At 42.2% G+C, this 20,920-nt stretch overlaps 2 protein-coding genes across 2 annotated transcripts; one reads left to right on the top strand and one right to left on the bottom strand.

The window, feature by feature from the left end:
* The first annotated feature begins 180 nt into the window (after positions 1–180).
* LOC117521917 (insulin-like growth factor-binding protein 1) lies at positions 181–3,038 on the top strand. The gene is made up of 4 exons (XM_034183284.1): positions 181–567; positions 666–808; positions 948–1,076; positions 2,763–3,038. The coding sequence occupies exons 1-4, from the start codon at positions 219–221 to the stop codon at positions 2,886–2,888; spliced, it is 747 nt and encodes a 248-aa protein (XP_034039175.1). The 5' UTR covers positions 181–218; the 3' UTR covers positions 2,889–3,038.
* A 4,902-nt stretch (positions 3,039–7,940) lies between these two features.
* LOC117521916 (insulin-like growth factor-binding protein 3) lies at positions 7,941–20,445 on the bottom strand. The gene is made up of 4 exons (XM_034183283.1): positions 20,067–20,445; positions 17,575–17,804; positions 13,394–13,513; positions 7,941–8,066 (listed from the first exon to the last, which is right to left on the bottom strand). Exons 1-4 carry the CDS (start codon positions 20,443–20,445, stop codon positions 7,941–7,943), a joined length of 855 nt encoding a protein of 284 aa, XP_034039174.1.
* Positions 20,446–20,920: the final 475 nt, after the last annotated feature.

Below are 20,920 nucleotides of genomic sequence, written 5' to 3'. Positions count from 1 at the left end.
ATCTACGCACTTCAAAAGGGGTCATCATCCACCGATTACATCAACTTTGTCAAAATTATTTTCCAGCTGTGGCCACAGAGTCGAACATTAACCTCGCTGGAGGACAGAGCACCAAATAAATAGAGCCAGTTTGGAGGAATCTGCTTTAAAACGAAAGCTACAGTCATCGTGTGTCACTGGAAGAAGGTGGTGCAAGAAGACGTTTTTCAAAGCTGAAGATGGCTGGATTGCAGGAGACGTTAACAGTAATCGTCGTGGCGGTGGCTCTGGCTGTTTTGGCCGTGGTGATGGCGTCACCAGTGGTGGGACCCGAGCCAATCCGCTGTTCCCCCTGCACACAAGAGAAACTGAACGAGTGTCCTGAAGTGCCGAGTGACTGCAGGCAGGTGCTGAGAGAGCCAGGCTGTGGCTGCTGCATGGCCTGCGCTCTGGAGAAAGGCGCATCCTGTGGCGTGCACACGGCTCACTGTGCAGAAGGTCTCCGCTGCACCCCCAGGCCCGATGAGGCCAGACCTCTGCATGCACTGACCAGGGGACACGGGGTCTGCACTGACGACCATGCCCAAGGTAGAGTTCTGAGTTTTCTCTTCATTCTTAACGTGTATTTAGTATAATGTGACCCGTTTGACAAATTATCAATGTCGGAATCATTTTCACCTCTTCAGACGAAACGGATGTCGCCCCTGACCACAGTGGCGTGCACTGCATGCTTGGGCTCGACAATCCTTTTGACAACCAAAATACTGCTGAGGGCCAGGAGAGCATCAAGGCCAAAGTTAATGCCATCCGCAACAAACTGATACAACAGGTGAGAAAATAACCTCAAGTGGTAATTTACCACCCTTCCACAAGAGGGTTGGTTTTGAGTAGCTGTTGGTTCCTTCAGAGTGATTAGCAGTAGTTTTTCATTTCATTTCATTTCTTTTTTTTTTTTTTTTTGTGCACAGGGACCCTGTCACACCGAACTGCACGAGGCGCTCGACTTGATCGCCAGCTCTCAGCAGAAGTTAGGCGAGAAGTTCACAACGTTCTACCTCCCCAACTGTGACAAGCACGGCTTCTACAAGGCCAAACAGGTGAGAGCTTTAGGTTTTTCTTCAGAAAATTTAAAAATATTCCACATGGAAAGAGACCAGGGCTGGTTTAAAAAAAAAATTACTTTTTTCTCAAAAGTCATGATTTTTTACTTTTTCGATTTAAATAGACTTTTACTGATTTAAATAAACTTTTTCATTTTTATTTATTTCACTCTTCTAAATGAGACTATACAAATAATATCAAAGTTATAGTGTTTGTTGACATATTAAAACATAAAGGTACACATACAACATGAAAATTCAGTAAGGTATGTCTTATTTTTTCTAAATTTATATATATATATATATATATATATATATATATATATATATATATTATACATTTGGGGCAGATGGGAGGGGGGAGGCTTTTTAACATTCTTAAGATGGAGTATTTTACTAAAGATCAAATGTTCTTAAAATCTGGTGAAAAAGTTGAGTTTACAGAAATAGAGAAGTGTTGTTTTTCTAAACCTTTAAGATGAGATGTTTAGGGTCTTCTTGAAGGTATTTGCACTTTAGTCATTGTTGCTGTACACTATAAATGCTAACATGCAAATTAATTAAGTATGATAAGTTAACTAAACTTAGTTTTCATCAACCTGTTATGAGCACTCATTTTAAATAAGTAAGTAGTACTGTGAGATTGGAAGACATGCTTAACTTGATGTATCCCATTTAAGAAAATTAGTACTGTGAGATTGGAAGACATGCTTTACTTAATGTATCCCATTTAAGAAAATTAGTACTGTGAGATTGGAAGACATGCTTTACTTGATGTATCCCATTTAAGAAAATTAGAAAAATTAAGTTTTCGTACCCAGTGTCCTTTGGGGCATTCTTTTAGATATCCGCAGATCTGCTTCATTTAGTTTACGCATTTCCGTCCGCACACGTCCATGGTGACCCCATATTTGGACTACCAGTGCTCTGTCCAACCTCTTTTTCACTCATTATTGATGAACTGTCCAGAATTAGTTTGGTTTATAAATCAAAGCCATAAGTCAAAACTGCTTTGCTTTTAATGTCTTCTGCAACACATCAGTACTGTTCCATGTTGAAAGTAAATGGCTCTTCCTTACAGCAGTGGGCAGGGCGCACAAAGACAAAAGCTCTGACTCGTTGTTTGTGTTGGGTTTGTGATCGCCTTTGTTTTTACTCAGAAGCGTTAGTGGTGCTTAAACACAAAACTGGCTTGTCAGTAGCTGACAGTGTACCGGAGTCAATACTAAACGTTAGCAGTTAGCTGTAGTTCCAAGAAAATTAAGTTGACCTGAATATGATGAATGAGCAAAACTAAAGAGAATTAAGCTGTCACTTGAGTACCGGATGCTCACAGTAAATACCTTACTGTAATCTAATTTATTTCAATACTGCAAACTCAAAATAAACAAGTTACTATAATCTACATTTTTAAGTTTACTTGAGTAATGCTAAATCAAAATGAACAAGTTACTACGTATTATCCAATTATTTAAATTAATTTGAGTGCTGCACACACAATACACAAAATAATTAGATTAATCAAATTTGATTCAAGCTGACATAAATTACTTTTTTAAGGCAGCAAGTTTGCATATTTTTTTTGTTTGTTTTTTTTAGTAAAGTCAACTTATTATATTTTACACTGTAGTTGTCTAACAACTTCTCATTCCTGTTTTTGTTTTCTTTTTTTTTTTCATGTAGTGTGAATCATCTCTGGTTGGACCACCTGCTCGCTGCTGGTGCGTCTCCTCCTGGAATGGGAAGAAGATCCCGGGATCGAGTGACCTCCCCGGCGACTCAGAGTGCCACCAAGAGGTCACCCACTGAAGGACGGCCATTCGCACACTACTGCACATGTACTACAAACCTCATGTACACAATTCTGTGAGAAACACATTCAGTGCAGATGCACAAATTCATCCCTTCATTGGGTAAATGTGTGAATGCACACGCAACAACATGATGATCTGAAGTCACACACAAATTCAGACAATGGAAGGGGAAACTTTATTTGCATCATGTATATAAAAGTGTATCATCTTATTTATTAAGAACTTGTATGTTCTTCCATGTAAGAACCATTTGTCACTTTTAAATGTATTTTTTAAAAACATTTTTCTCTTTTTCCAGTTGTAAATATGGCAACCTGTATCCGTTAGTGTTTCTGACTAAATAACTCCATTGCTCAAACCCACAGGTCCACAGTTCTGCCAAACCCATGTGAGAGTCTTCAGGTTTTTTTTTAAATTCATTCATTAAAAAAAAAAAAAAAAAAAAAAAAAAGATCTCTGCACAGTATAAAACAACACAGCTGCTCATTCATGCAAAATGTTGACTGAATGTATCTCCACTGGCGTTTCCTCAATGGGTGTTGGAGGAAATACTTAAAGTGCCGCAAGTATGTGCCTGGTAGCCAAGCGCAAACATATGACAGCTCCTCCAAGCCACTGTGAGGTTTCTGGACGGCTCGCTCTACATTTGACTACCTCGACTATTCGCTGCAGGTCCACACGTTGGACAAAGGTTTGCAGAAGTCTTTCAAAACTCATCACTGCTCTATGTCGTCTTTTTTGGACTTATTCAATGTTGTATTTATTATAATTTAACATGTTTTCATGTTCAACATTGTAGATATTTGTCATGAACCAGTAATTCTGCTATTCAGTCTGTATATGATGTAATTTTGTGCATCCTATTAAAGTGTTGAAACGTCTCTTGAAAATGTCAAAATTTCATTCTGTGCAAAGAGACAATTAAAATGTAATACTCAGACAGTTTTATACTGCTTTTAATTAAGTAAAAATAGACCTCTGGGGGTTGCATTAAACTTGCAGACAACATATTTGCTTAAAGACAAGTGGTGACAATTACAGTGGAACATCGGTTTAAGAACAAGTCGATTTAAGAACATATTTTATGAACGAAAAATTTTCAAAGTCTTGGTTCACAAACACCTCCACTGCAGTAGGTGGCGGTAAAGTACCTTGTTGGGTTGCAATCCACCAATGGGTTGGCGCGGACTTTACCTGAGGCCCTCTGGTGGCCATTTTTGGCCAATGAAAACATTGCCAAGCTCAGGGATCAGACTCGTCAATAAAGTCAATTTAATGTACAATGGTTCATTTCAGCTCAGCTTGGTGTATAAAGCTCATTGTTCCAGGCAATGAAGCTAACAGTTGGCTGTAAGAAGCAAGTTAGAGACAACCAGCTGATTTCTATTCACGGTTTTAGAGTATCCCAGAATCCTTTGCGCGCTGGGGAGGGAGGCTTGATAATGGCTCAGCTTCATGCTAACTTTAACATTGAAAATGCCATGCCATGACATGCTAATGTGTTAGCATCGGTCCTGTTTTTAAGCTATAAAACACATCAACTGTTTCAGAAGACCATAACAGGTCGGCTTAACATGGAAAAGGTAAATATTACTCACAGACATATGCTCTTTAGGGTTTTAGCGGGGAAAAATTAAGATAAAGCAAAATAAAACAAAGAACCAATCAAGCAGCAGATCGAAGATCAAAGTACTGCTTTATTGGTTCAAGGTTCAAAGCAAAGCCGTGCTGCAGAAACGGTTGATTATACAGACCCGCTGCAGGGTCTGTAATCAATGTAGAGAAATGATCATTTTCCTGACAAACACCCCCAAAAACCACGGCCGCTCTGAAGGACCGAAAAGGGAATCGTTAAGCAAATAGGCTATTGATGTTGATGGATCGAATCATAAGGCTACCCGAAAAGAACCGGTTCCCGACACACAACCCTAACAGCAACATGCTTTTTAAAAAAAAAAAATAAAACTCACATTAAAGACTCTCGATTATCTTAGTTAAACACCTAAATACATATTTTGGTTGAACTCGCCTCCATAAAAACGCAATGTTGCAAACAAGTTGCCGCAAACACTTGTTTACACTGACAATGAAATCTCGGCCTCCTCAGTGAGAATGTAATTATGCGTGACATTTGACATCGTAAAGGCCTCTGTACAAAGCAATACAGGCCAAGCTTGTTTTCATCAGGCAGCGATCTCGCCTTCGGATTCGCCACTTTGCAGGAAGTGACGTATACTCCCGCCAAACCCTAAACTGAAAAGACGAAGAAGCGGCAAGAAAGTCTGTCTTTGGATGTTTATTAAATCATATTTTTGGGGACTGTGTGGTGGTTCACCTAACAGTATACTTTGTTGTGGACATTAAAAGTTATGGGCCGTGTATTTTTCCCAGTACATTAAGTACAGCTAGCGGGTGTAGCTGCCGACAGCTAAAATTGCTAATGCTGTTAGCATACAAAAATATATATCCGACCAGAGTTTCACTGCAACAGAGGCATCTGATCCGTTCAGATGTTCAGTCACCTGATGTTCTTATGGTCTCTTCTGTACTGGTAAGGTGAAATTATTGTAATTACTGTACAGTATTTTGTATACTAATACTATACTACAAATATTCCTTGTATTTTGTCTGCCTCTGAAGCATGCAGTGCTGCTAAAAAGGTAAAAACACAGTGTTCTTTTAGGGGCCAGGAACTGATTAATCCTTTTACATTGTTTCTTATGGGAAAATTGGTTTCAGTTTAATAACAACTCCGTTTAAGAACAACATTTAGGAACCAGTTAAGTTCTAAAACCGAGGTTCCACTGTATCATTGTGTACACAGAGATGAGAGATAAGTGTTTGTGGTGTTTACCCCAAAAATCCAGCTTATGCAAGGAGACAACAGAGTCATGACCACCATGTCCTGCTGTCTGTAGCCTGAGATCCTGCATGACATCTGTACATGCACTGAAGTGTTTGAGCTGCACAACAAAGAGAGCAACAACATTAATCCATGTCAGCAGAAACTTACAGTAAGGCCAAAAGGAAGGCACTGCATTCGTATTTGGGAACAGAACTCACCCACACAGTTTTTAACAACTGGGCACACCAACGAAGCCTCAAACCAAATTCTGATCATTGATCACCGTTCTCACTCCGTGGATATCTATCCTGGAAGGTCATGATTTGTGACCTTATCCTTACATTGAAAAACGTAGAGGTTACACCATGACGTGCTCCATTTTCAGTCTGTTATATTCTGGCAATCCCTTGCAGTTCCTTGGAACAGGTAATCTCAAAGAAATGCACATTGTTTTCAGGAAAACACCACCTGTTCTGAATCATATGTCCATTGATGGGAAGCCCATAGATATTGTTAAGAATTATAAGTATCTGGGCACCCAAATTGACAATAAATTATCCTTTGAATTGCAGGTTAATGCAGTGTGCAGTAAGGCTCATCAGAGAATGCACTTTCTGCGAAAACTTAGGAATTATAATGTAGATGGTGTCTTCATGAAAATGTTCTACAGTTGCTTTGTGGAGTCTGTGTTAACCTTTTCCTTCCTGTGTTGGCTTAACCTATTGAACCTTAAGAATCGCAACCGTCTTTGTAATATTGTCAAGGAATGTGGTAAAATTATGGGAACTCAGTGCACGGACATTATGGACCTTTTTAAAACAAGGGTTGTGTCAAAAGCCTCGGGCAGAGGCCTGGTAATGCCCAGATGCAGAACCAACACACTAAAAAACTCTTTTATTCCCACAGCTATTACTCTCCTAAATAACACCTAAGGACTCACTGTTGCACTTACATTTACACTGACTCGCACCTTATTTCTGGGCTCTTGTTTTGTATATTTATTCTGCTGTGTTTTTATGTTTTTTATGAATTTGTATGATGTAGTTTTATGAATGTAATGTAATTTTTACTGTTGACTGCACCTGAATTGCCCCCATGGGGACTAAATAAATGATCAAATCAAATCAAATCTCATATGCTGTGACATCACCAGGTTTTTCAGAAGCGTCAAGATTGAGCTATGGCTTTTTTTTTAAACATATGTCACATAACTATGAACTATATAACATTCGTTGTGCTCTTTATATGCTGATTTGTCATGTTATAGACCTTCCAGAATGCATATCGATGAAAGTGGAACAGGCTGAACAGGGCTTTAGTCCACTATCAAACCACCACTGTCTGATCTGGATCCAGATAAAATTACACTACCTTCAATCCTGTCAGCTTATTTTTGTTTATGATTGCAGATCCTGATCTTTGATCCTAATCAATCTTTGATCCTTACCTTTGATTCAAGTCACACTTCTTTGATTGTGTTGGGGAAGTTAATTCCTGACTGCATTAGTACGTTGATGAAGGTTATGTTTTTGTTGGCATTTATCTGACCATTGTGATGAGACCAACACACCTCTGTACCAACTTTGATTGAAATCCATTTGTGCCCTTTTGAGATATATTGCTGACAAACAAACTAACAAACAGCAACTAAAACATAACCTCCTTGATGAAGGTAACGATCCCATACAGGCAGAGGTGGGAGTACATTACCATCAAGTCACTCTCAAGTCATGAATCTGCAAGTCCCAAGTCAAGTCTCAAGTCATAATGACTTGAGACTTGACTTGGGACTTGCAGATTGATGATTTGACAATGACTTAAGCCCACCTCTGCATACAGGGCTACATATTATTTGTACACACGTCACGTTATTGTGCGTAAATGAAGAGCTATAGCTCATCAATATTTGTGACAAGTACACGTCTAATGGGGTTAAGGCTTGTGAGATGAAGTCTGTTTGGGCAGAGATGTGCAGCATGTTGAGAATCCTTTTCATTGTCCACATGGAGGCTGTTCCCTCCTGGGGCTCCGCCTCTGTTCCGCATGATCCGCCTCAGAAAAGGTCCCACGGGCAACAGATAGAAATAGCAAACATCCAGATCTCAGCTGAGCCATCTCTCGACCTCGCTCCCAACATCCTCAGAGTCTTGTTTACAATTCTTCTTGCATCCCCTCCCTCCCTCCTTCTTTCCTGCACCACTCCTATTGGCTCTCGGAGTTATAGTACTGGGTGTCTCCTTGCTCCTTCCCATTAAAACCTGGCAAAGGCTGCCCGTATTTGTCCACACACCAGCAGAAGCCTCGCTTCCTGCCTTTGGATGGGCGACACTGAAAGTGAGACAAGGGAAAAAGGTGAAGATGGAGAAAAGAAGCCGATGCAACAGTCAAACCAACGTTAACCGTCAGGACGTGCCGAGCCGATGCAGCCTTGGCTGTCCGACACACTGTGATATTTTCTGAGTTGCAGTCTACCTCCTACTACACACACACACACACACATAAGAGACATTTAAGGTAAACAGAAACCTGGTAAAATATTTGCTCAGTCCCATTTGTGAACAACTGAGAACCCAAATCTATTTTCAGAAGCTGGTGGCCAGTACGAATCAACTGTTGCTGATTATACCCCACAGCTCCAAATTATGGGTACGACAAATGACTTACAGAGTCTGCGGAGCTACCCGAGGGCTGTTATTTTACTGCCAATTTTACGAAAGGTCAACCTCCACTCTAGTAAAACATGCAGCCATTCATTTGAAGGGCAAAAGCAACCGTGCTGCTGCTCTGGAGTCGGAGCTGTTCAGGATGGAAGGCTTCCTTACTTATATTCAACACTACAAGGAATTTATCTGAGTGTCTGATCTGAAAAATTAAAAGTGATAGAACACTTCTTTTGAAGGAATGTCCATCTGTGAAATCAAAAGTTTACTTTCACCCACAGCTCACGTCAATGGACGTGGTCAGGTCAAAGGACTACATGGACTATGTTTCCCTGGGGTGTATACCCATAATTCTGGGATTCCAAGTAGACATTGCACAGCGGGTGCAGCTGGAAGATGTGCTTGAACACTGGGTCTAAATTATACATGCTTTTTGTTTTTATTTTGTGCAGGCAGTTATAGAAAAATACCCCTTTATTCTTTTATCACTGACCCACAAACTCGCCCCAGAAAGCACCCCTTTCTCCTTGGAAATCAGTAAGTGGCTTTCACTGACATGGTTGGGATCTTCCATCTCTGTGTGTCTAATTGGTTTTAAACTTGTATATTTTCACCTGGACATGTCCTGAAGAAGGTTTGCAGGTCATATTTTGTTCGTTTCACCTGTTTTTCCACACTTAACTTCAATCCACAAAGCACAAACAGCTATTGGTTGGTTCAATGTGGGGATTTCAAAGCTTCCTGCTGTCCTTTGTTGTTTGTGTTTCAGCATTTAAACATGGGCATCTCCTTCACCTTCTCCAGCCACTGGGACCCTCAACACTGAGGAAACTGGATCATACCCAGTGGAATGCGTCGCATGTCCACAGTTCATAGCTGATGTTCCCTCACAATGTAAGCAATACTCCACATCTGAGGCTCCCAAAGCAGCCACTCGTTTGACCGTCTTTCCAGAGGTACTCAAGGATCCACGAGACCTAGTACCAAAGATATCCCGTCAGCAATGGTGAGTGTCCAAGGTTCACAAACATACAGGAAGATAGGAAATACTGGGACCCTAAAGACTTCAACGTCCATTGTCCTGCATTAGCAAACACTTCTGTCCACTGTCCATCGCACAGTTTAGACGAGCAACAATCACTGTTTATACTCAAAATGTATGTCACATTCTGCTACTTAAACAAGCAAGCATCTAAAACTTGCATTTGCATATCAGCAGCATGTTGACTGATGTCCGCAGACCGTTGCGTGCCCACTCACCTTTACGGTTTTACACTGGGGGCACCAGAAAATCCAGAGCAAAAGAAACCAAGAAGAAACCAGGCATTTTTAGCCTGGTAGCATGGTATAGCATCTTAACTCTTCCAGGGTTGGTGTTGTTTTCCATTCGGCTGCTCCCGTTTTTTGTTCGGGGTCGCCACAGCGGATACAGCCAGATCCACATTGGTATTTGGCACAAGTTTTACGCCGGATGCCCTTCCTGATGCAACTCCAGTGTAACCCGGCGAAACACATACAGAGAACAGCTGCTGGTGTTCCAAAGAGGTCTCCCATCTAAGTACTAACCAGGCCTCGCACTGCTTAGATTCTGAGATCTGATGGGATCAGGCTGACACAGAGCAGATCGACTGCTAACTCTTCCAGGGTAATAATAAAGAATTATTAACCGACTGCGAGGTCTGTATGGGGAAATATCAGACCGACGTGTTGTCAGTGTGAAAAACCTGTCAGTCTGATATTTCCATACAGACAGAGCAAGCGAGGTTAATAATTCCTTTATTATGTGGGTATTTTATATATATATATATATATATATATATATATATATATATATATATATATATATATATATATATATATATATAAATCTTACAGTATCTCCTGAATATGAAAGCTGCTGACGGCTCGTAGTCAGACCTGTTTGCTTCACCTCCTTGAAGAACTTGCTAACAGATGGTCCGGTCGTTAGCTGGTAAACTTTCAATCTGTGTGCTTTTTCAGATGCTGTTTAGATTTATGGAGTACGTCTATGTACGACTTGGGTTTTCTAATTGTGCTTTTTGCTTCCTGGTTAGTAAAGAAAACACTTGTTGCAGACCGATTGTCATGGTAACCGGTCCGGATATGGGAAACTATCCAACTGGTAATCAGCCAATCAGAGTGCGCGTGGCGTTGCAGCCATATAATAATATACATTAGAAGAAAAGTATTTGTCTATTTTTTCTTGATAGATGTAAACATCAGACTCCTAAAGTTTCTACATTAGTTTGTTGCTCTCCAAACCTTTTTGTGAGACGACAGTGTTACAAACTGGTAGAGGCGCATGTCAGCATGTATAAAAGCCTCAGCAGTACTTAATTACCCATCATGCACCTCTCTGCATTTTGCCAGAAGCAACAAAGATCACAAAGACATGCAGCAGCATGAAAGTAATATGTGGTCTTAATCCTGTATCAGCTTTTTCTGCAGCACCATTTCAATGACTGGAAAGCCAACAGATGAAGTTCTGAATAATGCCACAAGAAGGAGACCCTTGACCAGCAAATCTGATGTGTTCATTTAATTAAAGGTCATAATTTCATTTTTCATATATCTGCGTATAATGGACCTGAACATAGATGTAATTAAGTAATTCGACTGTAATTGTACAACCCTCATGCACACTTTCAACTGATATATTCAAAGAATTCAAATGCAAAACCCTGTAAGTCTAAAACCACACATTTGTAGTTTGAGGCCAACATACATTTGGCTCCTAAATTTTGCTGAGTAAAATATACTCTGCCACGATAACATTTGGTCCCAGTCTAAATAGAGTAAAATACACTCTATTATAGAGTGAAATCAGCTCTACCAGCTTGTCAATTCAAGTGTTTTGACTCCAATAACAGTTGATTTTACACCGTGATAGAGTTGATTTAGCACTGTGATAGAGTATATTTAACTGTATTTGGACTGGGAGCAAAAATGTTATCCCAGCAGAGTAAATTTTACTCTGCAAAATTTACTTTGTAGGCAAATATCAGTGTGCAAAATATTAAAGAATTTTAGATGAGATGAGATTAGATTAGATTAAATGGAACTTTAATGATCTCTTGGGAAAACTCCCTCTGGGAAATTGAGGTTCCAGCAGCATTGTATAGCAGCACACAGGGTAAGAAGCACACAGAGTATCAAAAGTGAAAGTAAAAAAAAATGTTTGCAAATATAAATACACAAATATAAATACCAGACATACTGATCAATCCTGGTTTACTGGCTACTACTGCTCCTCTCCTTCCCATCCTCTGTCTTCCCATTACTCCTCCTCCCCCTGAGTGAGGAGTTGTACAGTCTGATAGCCTGAGGGACAAAAGACTTGTTTAGTCTGTTGGTCCTGCACTTGGGAAGGAGCAGTCTGTGGCTGAAGAGGCTCCTCTGGTTGCTGATGACGGTGTGCAGAGGGTGACTGGCATCATCTATAATGTCCAGCAGGTTGTCCAGTGTTCTCTTCTCCGCCACCGTCACCACAGAGGAGTCCATTTTCATTTTATCAATGGAAATGTGTACATTTTCTAATGCGATTTCCTTTAAATTCACATTTTAAACACTCACACACACAAATAAAGTGCTTCCATCCAGTCTGTTGCAATGGTGAGTTTATTTATTTATTTGTCAACAGAGGATTGCTAATAAAGAGAAGCTTGATTCTGCTCAAAATCAGGCAAACCAAACAGCTGAATTTAACTGAATGACATGAAACGTCTGCCACTCTTCGGGGCCCGAAGGCTCCACGTGGTTCTCTTGGCCTGTTCTACATAAACAATGGGCCTGGCTTGGTGAGGCCGGTTATGAGTTGATTGCAGGTCAGGGAAAACACTTCCATTAGTAGGCGGGACTGCTATGTAATAAGAAAAGCTGTCTCTGTGATGCAGTGGCGCGGGAGCCCTAAGTGCCTCCATATGAACGCGTCAGAACCACTCATTTATTACAACCGATCGTGGGTGAACCACGTGAGCGCGGGGATGGCTGCTGCTCTATTTCTGTGCCTGCTTCTCAAAAGTCCAGCAATTATGGGGCAGGCGCATCGGGTGACGGTGGCCACCTTGACGTCTGTCTCCCTGGGAGGGTTCCTGTTAGTCAGCCATCGTCCCAGCCATCAACCCCAATGGGGTTTGGCCACTGTGGTTCCTGTCTCCAAAGCCGGTGGCTGGGGTCTACCTCACTGGTGTGGTGGTGCAATAATGAGGCTCTAATAACTACCAATGGAGCAGAGGAGGACATCTACAAATCTGTAATTGGGATGCTGGAAACCTAAACCTGCGCTGTATTTGATTATACATCAACATTTTTATTAATAGTAGACTGCAAAAAGGAAAAATGTGCAAACATTATCCTTGGATTCTGTAGCTTGAAGTGGATGAGATTCTATAACTCTCCCCCGTATGGGGCCCCAGCCCAACGTAAGTTACTTGCTCAATCAAGTCTGGTACCCACTTACAGGTGGGTGTCTTGTGTCCAAGGACACAGGTAGCATGAAAAGGAATTGAATCCAGGCCTACATGTTGGTAGTCCAACTCCTTATCCCACTGATCCACCTGCTCAGCCTCAATCTATCAAAAAGTAGTATGCTGGTTCCACTCTTGGAGCTGAAACAAAAGGGGGCACAGTAATGCTTCAGGGTATTGCCTGCTCATGCAATAGATAATTGGTCATCCTCTGTGTGGGGTTTTAGTCCCTGTGTGATTGCAGGACTGGGATCTGTGTCCTATTTCTCACACAGGGCTGCTGTGCCCCTGCATGCACAGTGGTCAACTGCGCTTCTCCAAAAAGGTCTGGATTCTCTGGGGTTGGTCCACACCTCATTCTCCCATAGTGCCCTAAGCATTTCTTATTATTATTTTTCTTTTTATGTAATATATAATAATGATTTTTTTTTTGTATAATTTGGCCCATCGAAATATAGTGTAGTCTCTTGTAAATGAACTGTCACATTTTTTAATGCATCACTCGTACCTGTTTTCTCTTATAGAAGCCTTTTTTGTCACAGTTTGGTATGCGGAAACCTCTGGGGATGAGAGTGTCTGTGATCTTCAGGCCACTGAGAATGCTCTCGATCTCTCTCCGACATGGACCCTGCAGACCAGAGAACACATAAGCACATTATTTTACTGCACATTCCTCAAATGTCACAGGAAACCTAAAAAAAAAAAAAGGAAAAAAAAAGGAACAATGCCACAAACATCAGTTGTTGCATTTAGCAGAATCCTTTACATTTTGGTGTGAATGCGAATCCATGGGTGATTTTTTTTTTTTTTTTTTCACAGGCAAGCTTTGGTGGGCACCAGACCTTGGTTTTGGAAGTGATTAAAACTGACAAGCTCATTTCAAGATCCACGTGACATCAAAATGACACATATGTTGAAAGCAGAGGCGCAAAATCTTTTCTTTAAAAAGCCATAAATTAACCTTGATGGGGAGCCACAGACCAAAAACAAATGCTGATGTATGAATTACACACACACACACACACACACACACACACACACACACACACACACACACACACACACACACACACAATTCAATAAAATTTAAAAGTGTTACATTACTAATATAAGTCCAAAGTAATAAACAGTACTGTTTAATCTGCTTTATAGTACAATTTAAAAATGTAGGGCAAATGTGGCCCACAAGGACATACACCCTGTTTGTGTGTGTGTGTGTGTGTGTGTGTGTGTGTGTGTGTGTGTGTGTGTGTGTGTGTGTGTGTGTGTGTGTGTGTGTGTGTGTGTGTGTGTGTGTGTGTGTGTGTGTGTGTGTGTATGAGAGAGAGAGAGAAAGTTTTAGGATGTCATCGCTGTTAAACAAACAAATAGTTTAGTTCTCTGATTTAGTATGTTTCTCTCTCACAGGCTCCATTCACTGTGTGCCTCACTCAGCCATCTCTATGGCTTTCTTTTGTGGCTAAATTCATACAAAATCCTTTCCACAGAGTTGAGATATACTTTATTGATCTCACAGTGGAGAAATTATGTTCTGTGTGTTATTTGTGTTTTATAAGGTAACAACTCTTACAGAATGATAAATAACACTTCTCTAATTTATCATATGGAAGTTGTATCTGTGTGTGACTTAGAATTAGATTGTGTCTAGTATCTATGGATGAATGGCCAATATCAGCTAGTTTCTATCCTTCCCGGACCTGAAGTATGTGACTTAAATGCATTTACCTTCCACAGGAGTTTACTGTTGTTATCATAACCAACATCTACATACCACCAGATGCTAATGTTAGCTTGGCCCTTGGACATCAACAGAGGTGGTATTCTGAGGCAGTACACATTGCAGCAGGAGACTTTAACCAGCCTTATTAAAAAGCAGTCCTCCTTAAATTTGTTCAGCAAGTTAAGTGTGCCACAGTGGGAGCAAACACGCTGGATAAGGTCTACTCTACTCTAACATCATGTGGGGCTTTAGGGCTAAGCCACTACCACCCCTTACCAAGTCAGATCTTCTGTCCTTACTCCTAATCCCTGCATACACCCCCCCGAGAAAGAGTGCTCTTATTAACAACAATGACACAAGCCAGGTGTGGCAAGGGGTTGAGCACATTACCACTACAGATCCAGCAACCTCGTGGCAGTTGATGGCAACACATCTCTAGCAGAAGAGTTGAACTGCTTCTGAGTGGCTTCGAGGTGAAGTCCTCAGAGTCAGTCACATTAGATCCACTGGTCCACAACAGCTGCATCTTCATGGTGAAGGAGCATGAGGTGAGGTCCCCGCTGAGGGCAGTGAATCCAAGGAAAGCTGTGGGACCTGGCAGCATCTCTGGAAGGGTGCTTCAGGACTACACAGACCAACTGGCTGGAGTCTTTACCAAGAACTTTAACCAGTCCCTGTAACAATCGACCGTCCTCTGTGATCATACCTCGCCCAAAGAAGTCCACCATTACTAGTCTAAACAACTACCATCCAGTGGCACTTAACACTGGTCATTATGGAGTGCTTTGAAAAACTGGTCTGTACACACATCATGTCCAGTCTCCCAGTGGTTTTGAGCCACATCAGTTCACCTACAGAAAGAATAGATTAACAAAAGATGCCACAGCCGCAGCTCTCCACGCTGCTCTGATCTGCCTGGAGCAGCAGGGGAGATATGCAAGACTATTTTTATGAATTTTAGCACTGTTTTAACACCATCCTCCTTCACAGGCTGGTGTCCAAATGATCAAACCTGGGGCCGTCTCACTCCATCTACTCTTGGATCAAGGACTTATTGTCCGATAATTCCCATAGGGTGAACTTCAGCCCCAACATCTCTGCAGCCCTCAGCCTCAGCACTGGATCCTCCTGGTGCAATGTGGTGAGCCCCCTGCTCTACACGCTGTAACCTCACAACTGCACACCCGCTCACTACAGCAACAGCATCATCATGTTTGCTGATGACACTGTGGTGGATCTCATACCGGAACAAGGTGGAACGACTGTCTGGGTGATGCACAGAAAATGACTTGCTTCTGAACACAACCAAGACCAAGGAGCTGATCACTGACTTCAGCAGGAAAAAGACTGCCGTTCAGTCTCTTCTCATTGATGGGGACTTGGTGTAGAGGGTCTTGGACTTCTGGTTTGTGGGTGTCGTCCACATCGAGGAGGACATGACCTGCAGTGCCAACACCACTGCTGTCTTTAAAGGGCAGAGGAGACACTGCACTTACTGAAAGTACTCAGGAAGAACCATCTGACACAAAAACTCACCAGACTGGACTTCCCTTTCCCATGCCACATTGACCACCTCTGACTGGGGGATCCCAAGGTGTTCCCAGCCCAGTGTGGAGATATAATCTCTCCACCTAATCCTGGGTCTTCCCCGGGGTCTCCTCCCAGATGGATGTGCCTGGAACACCTCCCTAAGGAGGCGCCCAGGAGGCATCCTTACCAGATGCCAGAACCACCTCAGCTGGCTCCTTTCAACGTGAATGAGCAGCGACTCTACTCCGAGCTCCTCACAGATGACCGAGCTTCTCACCCTATCTCTAAGGGAGACTCCAGCCACCCTCCTGAGGAAGCCCATTTCAGCTGCTTGCACCCACGATCTAGTTCTTCTGGTCATGACCCAACCCTCATGACCATAGTTGTGAGTAGGAACAACTCCTCACTCCTGAACAAGACCCTGAAGTACTTAAACTCCTTCACTTGGGGCAAGACCTCATTCCCTAGCCAGAATAGGCAATCCATCGGTTTCTTGCTGAGAACCATGGCCTCGGATTGAGAGGTGCTGATCCTCATCCCTCATGTGGGACCAGCTGAATGTAAAATAATATGCACATGCAAACAAATACTCAAGATTTTATTCTACACTCTTATTTAAATGTTTGCATATACTCCATTTTCTCTCTCTACATTATTTTTGTTTGTTGCGCCAAAGGACTTGTGCAATTTCTTTGTATCCAACATACAATGACAGTAAAGGCCTAATTGAACTGAACACTCATAATCTGCACCTTTTATTAAAGGCTGACACTGACGTGGAAGAAATGATTTCATAAAATGTGGGTGTGAAAATGTTATTCACTCCAGCGAATACTTTTCTAATTTGTATGAACCAGTCTGCCAGGGCTGCTGTAATACCTGAACAATGGTGGCTGCAACATGACGGAGGAAATTAATTCATCGAACCAACTTAGGGAGACATAACGCTTTGCCAAAGCTGCTTAAAAATCTCACACTTCACACAAAGGATGAGGGATAAAGTGAATTCAATGTGCTCACAGCGAGAGCCAAAAAGTCTTGTCCTCAAGTCCAAGTTCTCCAGTCACTAATCAAAGCAGCCATTCAAAGCCCATTACTAGTGTGCACTCACTTCTCTGGCCAAAGCTGAGATCAAAATAGCAGCAGGGCTTCTCAACAGGCACTCACGTCGGCCAATCCATCATTCGCTGGCTCTCGGCGCACCGGCATGCGGACGCCTTGTGGCCAAAGAAACGCCTGACCCAGGTCAGCCACAGGGCCGCGGTACACGCTCGCTGTCGTGCCGTTCTCCTGCTCGCAATGCCTGCCAGCCGTCAGGACTGAGACCCAAAACATTTCATCACCCGCAGGGGCAGAAAAACACCAAAACACAGAGGAGAAGGAGAAAAACATTCCCCAGTGTGCTCTGAAGATAGCAAAATATTGGTTGCGGTACTTACATAGTCTGGCTCCTGTTTGGTCTCCAGAGAGAAGTTCTGTTGCTCTGTGATGAGTGCGCCTGAGACCTTCTCCATTTTAAACGTCTGCGTTCTCTTCTGCTGCTCCCGTCTCAGGACCTCTGCTTTGGCCAAGGGGATAAAGGGGTGCGGGGGTAACCTGACGGGTCTGCGGGTGCCGTCCAGGGCTTGAAGGCCTGGGGAGGTGGAGTTCTGCTCCTCATCCTGAACCTCTGTAATCAGTCAGCAGGATTTTGTTGTGGTTAATGCCAGACAACCACATCCGAAATGTGTTTGACCCCAAACTTTGAGTGTACAAGCAGAATATTTCAATGCTACTATAAAACGCCAAAACTTCCTGACTCTTAAATCCACAATTGGTTTAATGATTGCAGAATGCTTCCATTCTGGCTGAAGAAAAGATGATATTGTCCTGTTTGATACTGATGATATTACAGTTTTTTTTTTCGCTTCCTGTGCAGCTTCATCATCACCCACATATCTGGTAAAATGTATACAGTAGTGTGGTTCCCAATCCTGGACCTAGCGATCCCAATATATTTCTCCATGTGCCATTAGTGTACACGCCAGCTGTTGATTGGCTGAACAAACCTGACTGAAATCTCATCTGAGTAAATCAAGAACAAACAGAAAATGTTCCGTACTGAGTCCCAAAGAGCAGCATTGGGAATTACTGGCATACATTCAATATCAATTGTGCATTATTACACCCCGGGAAGAGTTACAGGACTTGGCCGAGGATCGGGAAGTGTGGGATGAGCTGCTCGGTCTGGTGCCACCGCAACCCAGACCCAGGTAAGTGGCAGAAAATGAATGAATGAATGAACTATTTGCAAGAAATAATGCACAGGTGTCAGGAGGCTGAATGTACCTTCATGTCATATTCTCAAATTTCAAAGTTCCCACATTTCATTCAATATCCACAAATTTTTATTCCACAATCTCGGGTTCCATTCAGTTTTATCAAGTATAATTCAGTTTTCCCATGTTTCCTTCAATATTCTTTGATTTTCATTCAATATTCTCATGTTTTATTCAATATTTTCAAATTTCATTCAATATTCTCAAACTTTCATTCAATATTCTTAAATTCCCATTCATTGTTCTCAAGTTGAATTCAGTTTTCCCATGTTTCTTTCAATATTCTTTGATTTTCATTCAGTATTCTTAAATTTCATTCAGTGTCTTCTGGTTTTCATTCAGTACTCTTTGATTTTCATTCTGTATTTTCACATTTCATTCAATGTCCTCAGATTTTCATTCAATAGTCTTTGATTTTCATTCAGTATTGTCAAGTTTTATTCACATTTCATTCAATATTCTCAAGATTTCATATGATATTCTTAAATTATATTCAGTGTTCTCATGTTTCATTCAATATCCTTATGTTTTCATTTCATATTCATGGATTTTCATTCAGTATTCTTGAGTTTTATTCAATACTCAAACTAAATTCCATATTGTAAAATTTTACTGTTTTCATTGAGGACATTGGTACAGCACATGCATGTTTAGTTACAATATTAGTGGAACATTAGATTAGAGATGAAATACACTCAAAACTAAGTCATCTTTCTTTCATCTTTATTTTTCAATATTTAAGTTAAACTACATTCCCATTCCTATTAAAACAAAGTGTTCTGAAAAAATTAGGGCTACAGCTAATTAAGGGAGTGAAAGGGGTCATTCCTGACCAAAACTCTACATTATTTCTTTTCTTTTCTTTTTGTGGTCAAAATTTCCTAAGCCAAAAGTCTGAAACTTCCCTCCTTTAGATTAATGTATTTATAGGTCTGGTAGCCACCAAGGCCACTGCTGCTGGTCTAAAATGATGCCCTTTATGTAAACCCATATCTCAGCATGATATAAAGTAAAATAAAAGATCAAAGCCAAAAGAAGTGTGGTGGCCATTTAGTATGACACTACTAAATTATCACCTTTACAGCCAGATTTATTTTGATAAGTCAGGAGATGGATACATGAGCATGTCCAAGGCACTGAATATGTCTTGGACTTTATTTACATCCATCATTAAGAAATGATTGAAATACAAACAATATGGTAAATCTGTCGGGAACAGTTGGTCCTCAGAAACTGAGTGCAAGAAGGTTAGTGAGGGAAGCCACCAAGACACCTTCATCTTGTCAGTCACAGATCAGAGTCACTCAGTCACATGAAGATCCACAAATCATCTGCAAAGGGTTTTTTTTCCCCCAGAGGTGATACTGTGTTGTAATAAACAGATAAGAACCTGTAGTATTTCCACTCAACCACAGTGGAAAACTCCAGGTTCTTTCAGCCGTGACTGAGGAACGCGCGTGGAAGTGTCTTCTAGTTTCCTAAATCTTGATCTGGCTGTGTGTCAGCGGCCGCACACGGGGACATAATTAACCCACATCATCTACATTAACACGCCGCTTCATTCCCACTGAGGCGCGCACGGACGCGGAGGGAGCGGGTGCGCGCACACTTACCGGGGAGCTCGTTGCGCGGAGGAGGAGGCGTCGGTTTGAGCGTCGTCCGCCTGCTGGTGGCGTTGGCGCAGATCCCGCGTCCTTCCAGCAGAGCCTGCAGAGGTTTGGTGTCACCGGGCGGATGCTGACACGTCAGTTCTGACCCACATCTGGCCGTGTACACCCCGCACGGCTCGCCCAAAGTCAGCGCGCACGTCAGGCAGCAGCCGCAGCCCGGCTCGCGGACCTTCTCGGCGCAGTCTTTGGTCAAAGGTTTGCACAAAAGCCGCGCCGTCGCATCGCAAGGTTCGCATCTTATAACCGGTCCGAGCGCACCTGACCTGCGGGTGATCGACGCCAGCACCAAAGACACGCAGAGTGCGCGCAAACACGAATCCATGGCGGAATGTGGAGGCGCAGCCATGGAGCTGGAGTCCTGGAGCGGCGCGTTTTCACCGGGCAGCTCCTGATCTACATGAAGCCTCCGGACACAACATGGGAATATATAGACCCCAGCCAGCGCGTGGAGGCAACCCCCCCCCCCCCCCCCCCCCCCCCCCCCGACAGACAGACAGACACGCTGCTTTAACTCCGGGGACAGGAACAGAAAACAGAAAAAAATTAAAAAACAATAAACTGGGAGGACATTTAGGAGAGTGCATTGCCTCCACCTTCTGATCTTTGATACATGATTACTGAACTTTGACCCTGAGCGATGACCTTTGATCCAGATCCTGACCTTTGATTCTAAATCACAGATCTTTGATCATGATTTATTTTCATTTATATAGTGCTAAATCACAACAGAATGCCTCAAGGCGCTTCACACAAGTAAGGTCTAACCTTACCAACCCCCAGAGCAGCAGTGGTAAAGA

This window comes from Thalassophryne amazonica, chromosome 12 (genome assembly GCF_902500255.1).
Source record: "Thalassophryne amazonica chromosome 12, fThaAma1.1, whole genome shotgun sequence".
Taxonomy (NCBI): domain Eukaryota; kingdom Metazoa; phylum Chordata; class Actinopteri; order Batrachoidiformes; family Batrachoididae; genus Thalassophryne; species Thalassophryne amazonica.
The sequence above is the reverse complement of the archived record's forward strand: the minus strand, read 5'-3'. Positions and strand labels throughout refer to the sequence as shown.